We start from the raw sequence: 14,839 nt of genomic DNA on the forward strand, positions 1-14,839 counted from the left end.
CATGAGAGAATTTCTCAAAATGGTAAACCTGGTCTTCATAAAGCTACACCCAATGTGGGGCCAGCATATCTATAAGAATTGGATGTAATTCAGCAAACAAATGGATGTAAAATATTCTGTATGATGAGATTTAAAACAAATTTATTTCATTTTGTACTTATAATGAACAGATACAAAGATCTCACAAGGACTGCTATTCTTTGGTTACATGCATGTAAATTAATTTTTTAGGAGGCCCTTGCAACTTACGCAGTCTGCAGGTAGCATACATTTTGAATGACTGTATCAGGTTTCATGCAGCCTTTGTCACATTTGTAGCATGTTGTGTCATTGGAATAAGACTCCAAAACGTAACAAATGCCATTTATTGTGTACAGAATTTCAGATAATATATTCGGGTATGAATTAACTGTTTTAGTATTCTACAGTGCATTCACTGATAAGTTGAATGCAATTGTCACTTCATGGCTGGAAGTGCATGACTCACCACCAAGCACCATAAGGTCTTTCTGATACAAGAAAAGTATCGCTCCATAAGAACAATAAAATCAACTTACCTTTTTTATAGCAGTTCCTGCTCGGGGGCTGGGAAGTGACAGTTGCGTTCAACTTATCAGTAAATGCACTGTACCGCTTTACATCTTGGCTCTACTAACTCTAACACTGCCAGGATTGATTATGTTGATCCTCCACATCTGCCGATTGGAATTTTCCACATGCAACTACCCTGTAGTGGTAGAGGATGAAATATTGTATCAGTTATCAGGAACAATTTTTCACATCAAAGAATTATTACATAGAAGTTACAGCAGTAATTTTTTTCACCCAACACTGGCAATATAAGATTTGAAGGTTATATGGCAACTGAATTAAATAATGTATTTCTGGACAATCAGTTGTATCAGAATGGAATAAATTCCAAATGTTACAGTGACAGCCTGAAAATGTAAGAAATTAATAATGTATACTGTTGTGAGATTTGAGGCTTTCACAGTGATGGAAATCATGATTATGCGCAATATAATGTAAGCTTAATAAAATTAGAATCTATAAAATTCATAAAAACTTTCATTCTAATGGACACTTATAATATCTGAAAATTATTATACACAATCTTCATACTACTAATTAATTAAGTATATCACAATATGGCACGTGTTCAAGAAATAAAGTAAGGCAATATTTATTGTTTTGAAATGGTTATCATGAAGGTATGAAAATAACCCTATAATACAACATTCTAGATGCCTTCAGCATCATCTGAACTGAGAACTTGATTTTCTCATAAATGACCTATTGGCCCTTTACAAGTAAACAATTTGCCCAGTATTTGCTGCATGTCCCATCCATGTTTTACCAATAATTCACTGCTCATGTATACACGTGACAATAAGTGGATCCAAACATATGCAACTTAGCTTGACAGACTTAAACAAGTTAAAATTGAACCATGTCTTACATACACACTACATTATATGCTAATTCTAAATGCATTTTACCTCTCTTATTCAAAATGGAGAACAATGTCAAAATGAATCCATACCATCTCCCTCTCACTATGACAAGCTGACTAACTTCGCACAAATGTTTTTTACTTCTAGCTTTGTATTCAACTCTAAGCACTTCCATTTAATTGCCATAATTAGAGTAGAGCAATCTTTAGCTTAACCAACAATAAGTACTAGATTAAACAACATAAAGCACAAACAGACAATAATTTTAAACTACCATTCACTAGCATATTGACACTGAAACAAGCAAACATTTCTGAACTTGGCGAGATTTAAGGTTCTCACAGTGACAGGTATGAAGACGGTTATCTTCTGAGATGCAGCTCCATGTAGTCTGGTAGATACTGACCATTGTTTCAGAGTATCTCATTACCTCCATCCTTAGGGTGATTTAGTATGTACCAGACTATATGGTGCTACATCTCAGAAGACAGCCATCTTCATTTCTAAACTTCTTTGCTGCAGTGTGCATTAAAAAGCATCAGCTGGCATGTAACCGGTACCCGCTGTGTTGAAAAGTCATCTCAGGTTCATCCACTGGCTTAAGCTGTTGTAATGTCTCCCCCTCCCCTCAGTTTGCTGCTGTCAAGTTGCCACACAGACAGCAGCAGAAAGTGTAGAATGGTCACTTTAGTCATATCATTTATAGTGCGGCAGAGGTTGTCTTGCGATGGCAATTTCCTACTGTCTAAAATGTGAAGGGGTAAGCTGTCACAGTCTTTATTTCAGATTATTTGAGAGATGAAGTAAAAAGTTTGAAGATGGAGAATAAATAGATCGAATACCTCTCAAAATAGAAACTGTGAAAAATTTTCCACTTGAACAACAATTTATAAAACAAACTAGCAAATATAAAAAACGGTTATTGTTTTTGTTAATAAATGCAGGATGTTTTATTTATATTTTTACATGTTCATAAATAAATATTTTAAAATAGTACCCGAACAAGGGGAAGTTTGTCACCTGTTGGAACAATTCACAATCAAAGTTGCTTCTGTAAGATTTGAGGTTTTCACTGCTGTGAGTATGAAGATTTCTGTCTTCTGGGTTGTTGCGCCGTGTAGCCTGGTCGATGTAAACCGACATTTCAGAGGTCATACTGTCTTCGTCATTGCCCTGATGACGGAGGCGATATGACATCTGAAACGCTGGTTAACATCGACCAGACTACATGGCACAACAACCCAGAAATCTTCAAAGCTGCTTCTGCTATCTGTTTAGCTATCCTTTCTCTTTAACTAAATAGCCACTCAACATTTCAAAAGCTTCCAACATCAGGCGAACAACATAACCACCAAAGTTTAATCTCAATCTGGGAATTCTCCAATGGGCCCAATTGGTTAGGTTCTTCACTTGATAACAGAAGTGAAGCCTAGTTCAGAAACACTGTGAGTTTTAAAACACAAAGGAAAATTGTCCAAGAGTATGCATGAGTTTAATGACACACTTTCATAGAAACTTATATGACTTTTTTTCATAATATTCATAATTTTGTTAATTATTCACAATCCCATAACTGATACAAGAAGCCTACAACTTGCTGAACTGTTATGCATTCCTTCAGTAAAATATAATAGGAGGTGATTTCTGTCCATTGTTTCATCTCCAAAACTAATGAATGAATTTTTATGAAATCTAGAGAGGATGGTGGTGGTTTCATACTAAAAATTTTGGCATATAATAATCTCAACTTTAAATTATAAAATTTCTGAAAAACAAATCATCCTACAAAAATTACTATAGAACATAAAATATAATGCTCATTAAGATTTAAAACTTTTATAATCAACATCTTTTCATTATGGTGACTAATTAAATCTAAGAAAAAAGAATAATTTGTGATTCGTTGCAGTTTACATATAGTAAAGTCACCTTTGAAAATGTACGTTATCTGTATTAGCAATAAATGCACATATGGTCACTAAGTATGCAAAATAGTAAAGAAAACATCTGGGAACTGTATGTATTCCATTGGAGTAATATGCCTTCACTGTTGTTACTATCTGTATAGAAATACCAAGACATATTCTGTACAATGCATGCAGTTTTCTAACACAGCCTGTACAAAATTAAACAAAGGTGTTCTGGTTCTACTGAAGTGCAGAAGTTACAATGTGCTGAATGAGAAATGCTGGAAAGGATGAGTGAAGAAATGGATGTAGCCCATTTTAAGGAATCAGGCTGGCATTTGCCTGAAAGGTCCAATGAACAACACAATGACAAACCTCTCAGGAAAGCCAGTCCTCAACTAGCATTCAGATGAATATCTCCTAAATGCAAACTGCACATCATTATGACAAGTGTACTCACCTCACTGAAGTAAATATAAAGGCTAGAGGAAGTGCAACGAGCCAGGATAGCTCAGTCAGTATAGTGAGTAGCTATGGGCTGGACGACTGGGGTTCGATCCCCGACGAGGGCAGAGGATTTTTCCTCTAGCCTCTGTGTTCAGACTGGCTCTGGGGCCCACTCAGCCTCCTCTACAATGGGTACCGGGGTCCTTTCCCGGGGGTAAAGCCGGCCAGGGCGTGATGCTGACCACTCACCCCCATCTAGTGCCGAGGTCAAGAAAGAGAGGAGCTATACCTCCACTCACCCCAAGCGCCTGTATGGCACGTAGCGGGACAAACTTTACTTTTTAGAGGAAGTGCAAGAAAGGACAGAGTTTTTATCTCCCTGACACCGAAAAGCTGCCGTCAAGAGATAGTGCACACAAAGACGAAAAACCAGATACATACCTTCAAAGATTGTTACTTTACAGGAATATTTTCTACCTGTATAAACTCAGTACAACAAAATATTCCATTATTCAGGAATAGCACGATGCTAATAAATTCATTATTTTCTAGCACAACACTGTGGTACAGTCAAACGTAGACATTTGTATTGTGTTTTGAAAGTCAAGTTCTGATCAGGAAAGTGCTGAAGTAATACAATTAATACCCTAGCCAGCTCTATCCAGCAGAATAGTTTACGAGAGCTTTATACATTAAACCCAGTTACCTGCTTTCCCCCAATTTATCAACTTCTGGCTACTCTGATGAGTTATCTGACATCTTGCAAGCATCATTTTCCATGTGTGATTGCCTTCAAGTCAGCTGTTGTTATTTAATCTGGTAGCTGATTATGCTGCATGCACTGCAGTTGTTTTATTTAAATTTGCACATTACATATGACATAATGGCAACAGAAAAAGAAATGAAAAAGAAGTACAATTTGAAGTTCTCGTGGCAGTGAGTATGAAGATGACCATATTCTCGGTTGTAGCGCCATGTAGTCTGGCAGAAGTTTACCAATGTCTCAGAGGTCCTTGCTGCCTTCATCATCAGGGCAATCAGGCAACAAGGTCCTCTGAGACATTGGTAAACTTCTGCCAGACTACATGGCGCTAAAACCCAGAATATGGCCATCTTCAAAAGAATAACGACAGACGAAAAACTCATCATAATATGGGATGTTGACAAACGAGTGGACTCGTATTTCTATGGCAAAAGGACTGGGATTGTCAGTATGAACTCTGAATGCAAGAGTCAAGAACCATCGTGCAACAACTGAAGAAAATGCAAAACAATGTGGAAGGTATCAGATTATTTTCGATGTAGTGTATACGTTGCTTATTCTGTATGGGGAAGAAATAAAAAAAAATCAAAGTGTTTGATAAATGATTCTAACTTGCATTATATATTACTATATATTTTTAGTTTCTGGGGATTACACAACGTAAAAATGTTCATATACTGCTAGTTTGCTGAGGATTCTAATAGGGGGATAAGGTCAATGTACATATTAAAATTATGGTTTTTGCATTTCCTGCAATTTACACTCCCCACAATTCACACCATTTCGATAAACCCTCAGAAAAGTGTAGAGGTTCCACTGTATAAAAACTATAAATGATTAGGTTCTGTTTGCAAATCTTGTTAAGATACCATTTTCTGCATGGAGCAACATTTTCTTCTGTGCCTGTCCATGAATGACTCAAATAATACGTCAGTGCAACGTATTGAAACGAGAACAAGATACCGTCACAACGTGTTTGGTTTGGGCTTGATAAAGCCATAAAATGATCTTAAATGAGAAGCAAGATGTGATAACTCTTGGCTAGGATAGACAACAGCACAGAAATCAACCAATCCGTTGTCTAATCCGCGGTCCCTTTATAAGAAATTTAAAGTTCATATAAACTTGACACAATTTGACAAAATCTACAAATTTCTTTGAGCTTGCCACTCCAGTTTACATGACAAAAAATCCTGCAAGTGGTGTAGTTTATTTAATCATCTGTTCTTTTCAGATATACTAGAATGACTGCGCAGTTCCATGTTAGTAAAAATATGTCAATGGTGTACGTTTATTAGGACCACCATTTTAATGATGTATGTAGCATTCTCTGCATTTATATTTAAACAAGTGTTCCAGAAACATAGCATGAAATTAAGTCAAAAAGAAAACTTAGAAGTTTAACATACGAATAAAAATAAAGGAAGACAGGAAACAGCAAACTTACAAGACTAAAGGCTCAAGTGATTGATTATTAATTTACTTAATAAAACTTTAAGACTACATTGCTTACACGGAACTGATGACAGGCGGAGAGGATGTGGAAGAACATCGGAAACCACGTAAAATATCAATCGGGTTGAATTTTGTAACTGGGACCTCCCAAATACAAAGCAGAAGTGGTAATTACTCAACCACAAAGTTCAATACTAATGATCAAACACACACTCACACAAAAGCAAAGCAAAGCAAAGAAAACAATTTTTAAATTTTCAAAGTGCTGTTCCCCGTCTTGTCTTAACTTTAAAAAGTAACATTTCATACATGTAATGATAGAACAATAGAAAGTCAGACAATTTGTTTCACATTTTCTATTAATAATACTTTATAAAATGGATCGAAATAAAGCTCCAGTTTCATTATAATGTAAAAACACTCAGATGAGTATAATTCTTACAGAAAACTTTGTGTTTAATGGACCAACAATGACAGGAGATGACTAAGTAAAAAGTAAATGAATTAACTTCAGACATCATTTAACGTCAGGTGAAGGAGATGCAAGGATTAGATAATGTGAGATGGAAGGAGCTAGTCATGGCAATTTGAAGGCATATTTAAACTCTCATGTGGTGGAGGCTAATTTGTAGTTTATGTAATCACAGAATATCAGCTCCAGAGATTACGTGGCACTGAAAAAATATGAAGATGATTATGAATGGTCAAAATTTATGTTTTATGGTTCTGGTTCTGATTTTGGGTTTCCCTCAGTGTAACAGATCAAAAAAAGCTGCCTTACAAAGGAATTTAACAATGCAGTATCAATGTTCAGTTTCTGGTCTAAGCTAATGATGTTAATTTATCGAGTGAAAAATACAGAAGCTCTATTAGATGCTAGTAAAGTAGATGGCCTAGAAGTAAACAGAGGAAACAAAGTTCATGTTCATGTTTTATCAACGAGGACTAAATCATTACACAGAGGTAGTTAATAAATCCTTTGAAAATGTGGCAGAATTGAAATTTCTGCGAACAGTAACAAATCAAAATCGTATTCATGACAAAATTAAGATCAGACTTTTCTGGGAATGCTTGCTACCATCCAGTTCAAAATCTTTTGTCTTCCTGTCTGCCATCTAAAAACGTAAAGATTAATTTTACCTGTTATTTCGTTGACTTGGTTTCTCTTACCGAGAGAAGAACACAATGAAGGTGTTTGAGAACAGGGAACTTAGGAAACTGTTTGACTTTAAGCGCGATAAAGTGGTGGTAGGCTGGAGAACATTGCACAGTGAGAAACTCCATAGTATGTACTCTTCACCAAATATTATTAGCGCGATAAAAATCACGGGGTATGAGATCGGCTGGGCACGCAGCATGTAAGGAGATGAGAAATGTGTTCAAAATTTTGGTTGAAATTCAGAAGACCTAGACACAGATGGGAGGATAATATTGAAATGGAAATAGGGGTTGTAGACTGAATTCATCTGGCTCAGGACTGGACCAGGGATGGGCTCTTGTGAAGACAGTAACGCACCTTCAGGTTCCATAAAAGGCAGGAGATTACTTGACTAACTGCACAGAAGGACTTTGCTAAATGGATGACTTATCATTTCATTAACAAGGGGAAATTAGCTTCTAGTACATTCTGAAGACGCTGATGAAGGCAATGGAAGTTACAGTAATGAGAGGTGATTTTGGAATTTAATTTTGAATACAAACCAAACTCTGAGCTTATCAGACTGAAAAATATTAGCTCCTAACACTGCAGAAGGAAATTAAGTAGGTTTAGAAATATATCAAATAATTCTGTGCACATGTGTCTACTAAGATAATGCAAACGAAACTGTCAGAGTATGCAATCCGGTATTAAATTAGAAGTTTCGTGAAGGAAGAGAACACAAAAATTTCCATAAATAAGTTTAGCTTCTATGGTTCAATGAATGTTCCTTTCAAGTTCCTTATTATTAATATTAATAATAATATTAATAAAATGAAAAATAGACAAAATTAAAATTCTTTCTGGAACATATTAAATAATGTAAGTATAAGGAATGAACTAAGAATAAAATTTTAATATAAAAGCTCATATACTCCTATTATACCACCAGGAGCATATGAGAAATACAGGGCTAGTCTAAATGAAGTTCCCGATTTGAAACACATGTTACTCACGTTTAATGAACTTCAGATGCACAAAATTGGTACCGATGGAAAGAGAAACTCTCCAAGTATATGTTGGTATACTTTGTGACCACGTAGTAACACTTTTCGCCGCCAGGGGCGATATGAGAGAAAATGGCTGCCATCGAAGACAGGGGAGCCTTTTGTGTCCTGGATTTCCACGTTCACCGGTCTGTTATTAGTGTGCAACGGCATTTCCGAACCAAGTTTGCGGCAGATCCACCCAGTGGGCTTACAATTCGTAAGTGGTATTCCGAATTTAAGAAAAGGGGCTGCATCTGTCAGAGAAAGTCAACTGGCCGCCTGTCAGTAAGCGAGGAAACAGTGCTGGGAGGAACTTGACTACAGGCTGGATGTGTGCTGAGTTACCAAGGGGGCTCACATTGAACACCTGTGATGTACTGAAACAAAACTTGGAGAGTTTCTCTTTCCATCGGTACCAATTTTGTGCATCTGAATTTCATTAACTCCTCACCGCCGAGTGGAGTAGTATTACGTCCGGCATTTAAATCCTCCAGGTTGCGGCCTGGCGTAGTATTACGTCCGGCTTTAAACCTAATTTCTACAGCTCATAACTTTGTAACGAATAATGCCAGCGCAATGAGGTTTGTAGTACTCTGTTGTGGAAAGATTTCTGTGTGTGAAGATCCGGCAACCCTGTTGAATATCCCTTCAGCGACTACCTGGGAGTCTAAAAATAAACGACTGGCCTCAGTGTTGCAATGAAGAACACTTCAAGCAGTCGTGTGTTATTTGATCCTGAACAAATGGCACTTCTAGACGAATTATTGGAAGTGACAATTATAGTAGCTCAGACACTGAGAGTGTAGACTTTGACTATACACAGTTGGTGACACCGGGAACGTTAGCGATTAGTGATAATGAGAGTGACAATGGTGGTGGCGAAAGCCAGGAAGAAATTGTAGAAGCAAATTCAGGTATTGTTTCCGGCAAGTATATAAGTATATAAGCAAATATAGAATCATTTACTGCTTCAAGAGAAGCATTTTGTAATGTATATGGTCCTCGGTTCGACACGGCTAGACTAGATGTCGTGAGTTCATTCGAAAACATTTTCGATACAGCTCTTGTGCAGCTCATTGTAGATGAAACCAACAAATATGCTAAGCAAGAAATTTCTAAAAGTGCCCATCCTCTCACATTTCGATCTAGAATTAGGAAGTGGCAAGATGTCACAGTAGACGAAATTTACGTGATTTTGGCTCTATTTATGTTGATGGGCATTGTAGTGAGTGTGAGGCAGGGTTGTGTATGGATGGCTGTTTCAAGGACTACCACACAAAACTCAACTTCTGATCCACTTGCTCCCATTGGTCACACACAGAGTGCTCATCTTATAAGGTAAGATTACAAAACCATCTTTTAAGAGGATTTCAGTGAAAAATTCATAATTATATCTCATATAGTTCAAAAGTTATGGAAAAAAAACGTATTTTACAGCAAAATTTAAATGGACATTTAAAAAACTACCGCCATCACAGCACAACAGCGGTATATGCTGGGTATTTAAACTTTCTGCGTCAACAGGTTAAACGTGAGTAGCACGTCTTTCAAATTGGGAACATCATATAGACTAGCCCTGTATTTATCCCAATCATCTCTCTACTCCAACAGCATATCACTTTTTGAGTCGCTAATCTTCACTCCTCCATTTCTCAACGGCTTCTCGTCTCGCATCAGGTACTAACTGACTTTTCATTCCACCGAGCACATTTGATGTTGCTTCTGTTGCTAGGATAATGGGTTTTACCACTGTGGGTGGAATCTGACGCAACACACCCCCTACAGCTCCAGACATTCCTTTTTGCTCGTGCTCTTCACTTGCTACACGCACTAAGGTCTGAGCTGTTTCGCCGATTCCCTGTAACATACAATTCTATAGTGATACAAGATGTTCTGGAAACAACTTGACACCCATTTTACTCTAAATGCTTCAATGTACATGGTGAGGCTAGAAAGAATCATAAATTAACCATTATGCTATATTGTGTTCACCAATAAAGCTGAACACTTGTCACTCCCAGCAGAAATTGCTATTAAGTAGGTGAGCTAGTTTTATTTTTTGAACTGATTGGACTGGTACTTGACTCAGCTTAGGAAAACATTAAAGCACTTGGCAGTAAGAAATGCAGTTCCAGCTGGAAGCAGGGAAGCGACAGTTGTGTTCAACTGTATCAGTAAATGCAATGTACTTAGTAATACATATATATATATGTATAATTTAAAAAAGTACAGATTACACCTACATTAATTTGCCAGATACGAGGTGCGATCGAAAGGTTTCCAGACTGCGTGTATAAAAACCCGTACACTTATCTCAGGTATTAAATTCATCCATCACCCTCGAAGTAGTTCCCCTGGGAGTGAACACAACGATCCCAGCGCTGCTGCCAAGCCTGGAAGCATCCCTGGAAATCTTTCTTTGTCAGCCTGTCAAGCACCATCTGCGATTCTGCCTGAATCTCTTCTATCGTCTCAAATCTCCTTCCCTTTAGCTGAATTTTCATCTTTGGGAAGAGGAAGAAGTCACACGGAGCTTAGAAAGGAAGTTGGGGTCGGTTCTTGCAAGATCTTTGAGCTCCTGACAAACGAGAAGTCGATTCTGCTTCTGGTCCTCAGACAGGATGCGTCGCATGTGGAGTTCTTCCTTTAGAATCAGCTGACAGGTCCCATAGCCTATCCCAACAATGTCGCACAAATCGTTGATGGTACGACGTCGATCTTCGTGAATGGCCTGCCGAATCTTCGTAACATTTTCGGGCGTTGTGCTCGAAGATGGTCGTCCAGAACGCTCGTCATCATCGACAGAGGTTCGGCCATTTTTAAAACGTGAATGCCACACAAAAGTTTGTGCACGACCCATTGCGGACTCCCCAAATGCTTGCTTTAGCATTTCATAGGTTTCCGTAGCCGTTTTGGCGAGTCTTTGGCAAAAGTTTATGCACACGCCATTCCGAAATCGCAGGAGGGTCGGTGTAATGCACTACCAAAACGCCTGTAACTAAGAAACAAATGCTAATTCGAAGATGCCGGCTGGTACACTGATTCACTATGAATGTAGGCCGCACCCCCTAGCGGCAGAAGCTCGTACTACATCCGGTTCGCCCTCTATTGACAGTCTTGAAACTTTCCGATCTCACCTCGTATAAGCTCAAAGAATCTTACCACTGTCATTACTGTAAATTTTTTAAGTGTGAACATAAAAATGTTTCATTCCAAATATGGAGATATGTTTATGATGTATATCTGTACTGGAAGGACCATAGCCATGACAACGCCATGAAACATTTCCTTATAAAATAAGGAAATGAGGCTAAATACTGTTTCACTATATAGAATACATCCACAGCCCACTCTATCAATATATTAATTAAAGGAGAAATTCTACACTCATTAATATTCTGTAATAATTAAGATGGTAAGAAATTAAAGGCAGATGGAAAATTAATTCACTGTTAATATTTTACAAGAGGACAGAAAAGTAAAGGTGCTTGTTGTACCATGCTGTGAAGGTACCAGCAGCACACATGTTCCGACATCATGTATATCCACAGTATTTTTTCTTTTACTCAAGAAATCAAGAAAATATTTTAGTCAGAATATTTTAATATCTTTAAAGTCTTGCGCAGGAAATCCTGTTATGTTAGAATCTCTCACACAGGATAACTTATTATGCAGCAACATCATTAAGTCAGTTTTACTCTTACAAGTTAGTCACCATACTGCAAGAATTATTTTAGCTTTCCATGAGTGATTCCTTTCAAATTAGTTGTTATTATTTAATTTGTGTGTTTGATATGCCATGATGGCAAAAAATAGGACAAAAATTCAAAACACAATGGGACACTGTCAAACATATGGCGACTCACACTTCCTTCACAAAGCTACTTGGATTATCAGCATCAGCTCTGAATACAAATGTCAAAAACCATCACATAACTAAACAAAATGCAATCAGTGTGGAACATATCATATTCATTTTAGAAATAGTAAATATACTGCATATCCTGTGCAAAAACTTTTGTAGTGTCTGACAAATGATTTTAACTGGCATCACAACATTGTATTTTTAGTTTTTGGAACTTACATGTTGTAAAAATAAGCCCTACTGTTAAAATATTATGTTACAACCTTTTCAACATTGATATTTATGCCTAAACAATAAATCAAAGTGTGAGATATTAAAACAAATTCAAATATAGCTTTCCCCTCCAAGAATTTTTAACAGGTCTTCCAGTAATGTGCCATAAGTAAAAGTGGAGATAGTATTAGTAAAAATGGTGTGCTCAGACACTACCTAAAATAATGGCAGTGTTGTTTTAATGGCTTACTAAGAATTAAAAGCCCCACTTAATGGTACCTGCACCTTGTCGTGGTGGTGGGGCTTGAGTACCTCAGTGATTCCAAGAGCTATGCTGGCGGTAGCATAGCTACTGGTAGGGTCTCCCTAGCCAGATTAGTCGAGGGGGAGAGGTCAGACTAAGACAGGTACCCTGGTCCTCCAGGTTGGGGGTTGGTCGCAAGGCTAACACCGTAAAAAGGAAGATGTTTTGAAACCTCAACAGACGGACCTAACAGAGGACCGAATGGAAGAGGAGAATTGAGGAGGCCATGGACCAAATACGGACCGGAGAGCCATAGAAGAAGAAGAAGAATTAAAAGAGACATTGAATGTATGACATCATGCTGACACTTTTTACATATATTTTTCATAATAGCCACTGATTTTAAAATTTACTTACCTCCTTGACTAGCATGTAGGCATTTGCCATGCCTTCTCTGATATCCGCAGGCTGATTGTAACGTCGCCGTTTCCCTTTTGGACCAGGTACTCTCCGCCGAACACTTGGACCAGGTGATACCATATCATATGCCATTTCTGCAGTACTCTACAATGACACAATGAATATTGGAAATAGAACAATAACAACTTGAAAGGAAAATATGCAGCAGTACTGTCAGAAGACTGAAGATGTATCAAACATAGTCAGATTAATGAATATCGTGGCATAACAGGTGACCAACACTTATTGCTAAAAAGGTACCTGACAGGTTCAGAACTGATTGTTGATTCATTGGACAGACAGACACCTAGATGTGCAGACATGTAGAATGAACAGGGAGACTGGAATCTGTCCAGAAGGGTGATAAATCAATCCAAAATCAGATGGATAACAGGTACTTTTAAACTACTTAAATTGGCAGGGACAGATAAAATTGTACTAGCACATGGAATAGAGCAATTGGTCTCAAACCAATACTGGATACTCAGAGCTTGTATGACATATGGCTATATTCTTAAGGCCTGGAGGCAGTTCCAAAAGAAAGCCCAAACATATAAGAGGCGAGGTATTGAGGAATAATGCCTTCAACTGAAACAACTTTTGCGTACTAAGCTGATGTGAAACTGTATTGCATAATGTGGTCACATTGCATTGAGAATGCAGTGGAACACAAGAAAAGAGCATCAGGAGAATTCATTGACACAGAGGTGGGCTAGCTTCAAGCTGGACAGCAAGAACACAATTACTACATTATCAGGACAAACCATGGTGGTCTACAGCCAAATGCTGTCACCTCCGCTGCGGAGCCTGGTGTTGGTCGATGATGATAATGCACATCCATGTCAACATAAAAGGGAAATTTCCTGTATCTATCCTACTAGTTTCATAGGTGTTAGTCCAAACTCAGTAGAAGTGTGCCTATCTAGGGACAATGAGGACAGCTCCTACCAATGGATCCTTCTAGAACTCCCTCCATTTCAGATAAAGACAGAGGCTGAGGCTTGGGCAGGGATCTACAAACTCAATTGTAATGAACAGTGGAAGCCTATATCTATATGGCAAAGGCACAAAAACATGTCTTGTGACATGAAAGAGGAACCCACCCTACACTTAAATTATATGAAGATATGTATTTAACAAGACATTCAAGGTCAGATTTCCTGACAAAATTGAATGGGAAAAAGAAGGTATTTGCAGCAGGAGCGTATGGATACAGCACAAGAAAGAGGCTAACTTCAGGTTAGGGCAATATGCCACTGTATTCCAAGCAGCAGTATTTGCAATAAAGGTTAGGTTAGGTAAGAGTTCAAGTTGGAATTCTTCAGCAGACAAAGCTAGAAAGTGTTCCAGGTGAAGAATTGAATAAAGCAGTCACATTATTTACCTGTATGGCCTGGACTAGCCTGTTGGTCAATTCAAGTGCTGCCATGGCTGTGGACGTAGTGAACGAGTTGGCACCACGCTGCAAACCCCGTACAATTCGCCCGTCCTTCTGGTACTGTTCAATGGGAAGCCAGAACAAGTCTCGGATCCCTTGGACTAGGAAAATTCAGAGGAATTTAGAATTATGAATAAATTATCCACTGAAACTGCTTATAGAATATGGTTATGAAATATGTAACATATATTAAATGAAGAATAACCTGGGTATTAAGTATAAATCAGAATAAGAACACAACAGATGGTGTTTCCTAGAAAAATCATTCATTTTAAAATTCAAGTGCAATATTACTAATTCCATGGTGCAATATATCTTAAAAAAATTAATAACAATTCAGCTGATCAAGAAATTTACAGTTTTTATGGAACATGCTCATTACTGTGTCTACAAAAGCCACAAATGGA

At 37.7% G+C, this 14,839-nt stretch overlaps 1 protein-coding gene across 4 annotated transcripts in view; it reads right to left on the bottom strand.

Moving 5' to 3' along the window:
• Positions 1 to 351: 351 nt before the first annotated feature.
• The window catches only part of Atg2 (Autophagy-related 2), a 73,772-nt gene continuing 59,284 nt past the window's right edge, over positions 352 to 14,839 (bottom strand). For all 4 annotated transcript variants that reach the window (XM_087348464.1, XM_087348467.1, XM_087348466.1 and 1 more), the window contains exons 35-37: positions 14,379 to 14,533; positions 12,953 to 13,099; positions 352 to 10,071 (exon numbers count right to left, since the gene is read on the bottom strand). In XM_087348464.1, the coding sequence (XP_087204590.1) occupies positions 9,844 to 10,071; positions 12,953 to 13,099; positions 14,379 to 14,533 (530 nt within the window). In that variant the 3' untranslated portion in view covers positions 352 to 9,843. The remainder of the gene's footprint in view (positions 10,072 to 12,952; positions 13,100 to 14,378; positions 14,534 to 14,839) is intronic.

This window comes from Zootermopsis nevadensis, unplaced genomic scaffold (genome assembly GCF_977971745.1).
Source record: "Zootermopsis nevadensis isolate Lab colony 2312 unplaced genomic scaffold, Znev_1.0 Znev_ptg000013l, whole genome shotgun sequence".
Classification (NCBI taxonomy): Eukaryota; Metazoa; Arthropoda; class Insecta; order Blattodea; family Termopsidae; genus Zootermopsis; species Zootermopsis nevadensis.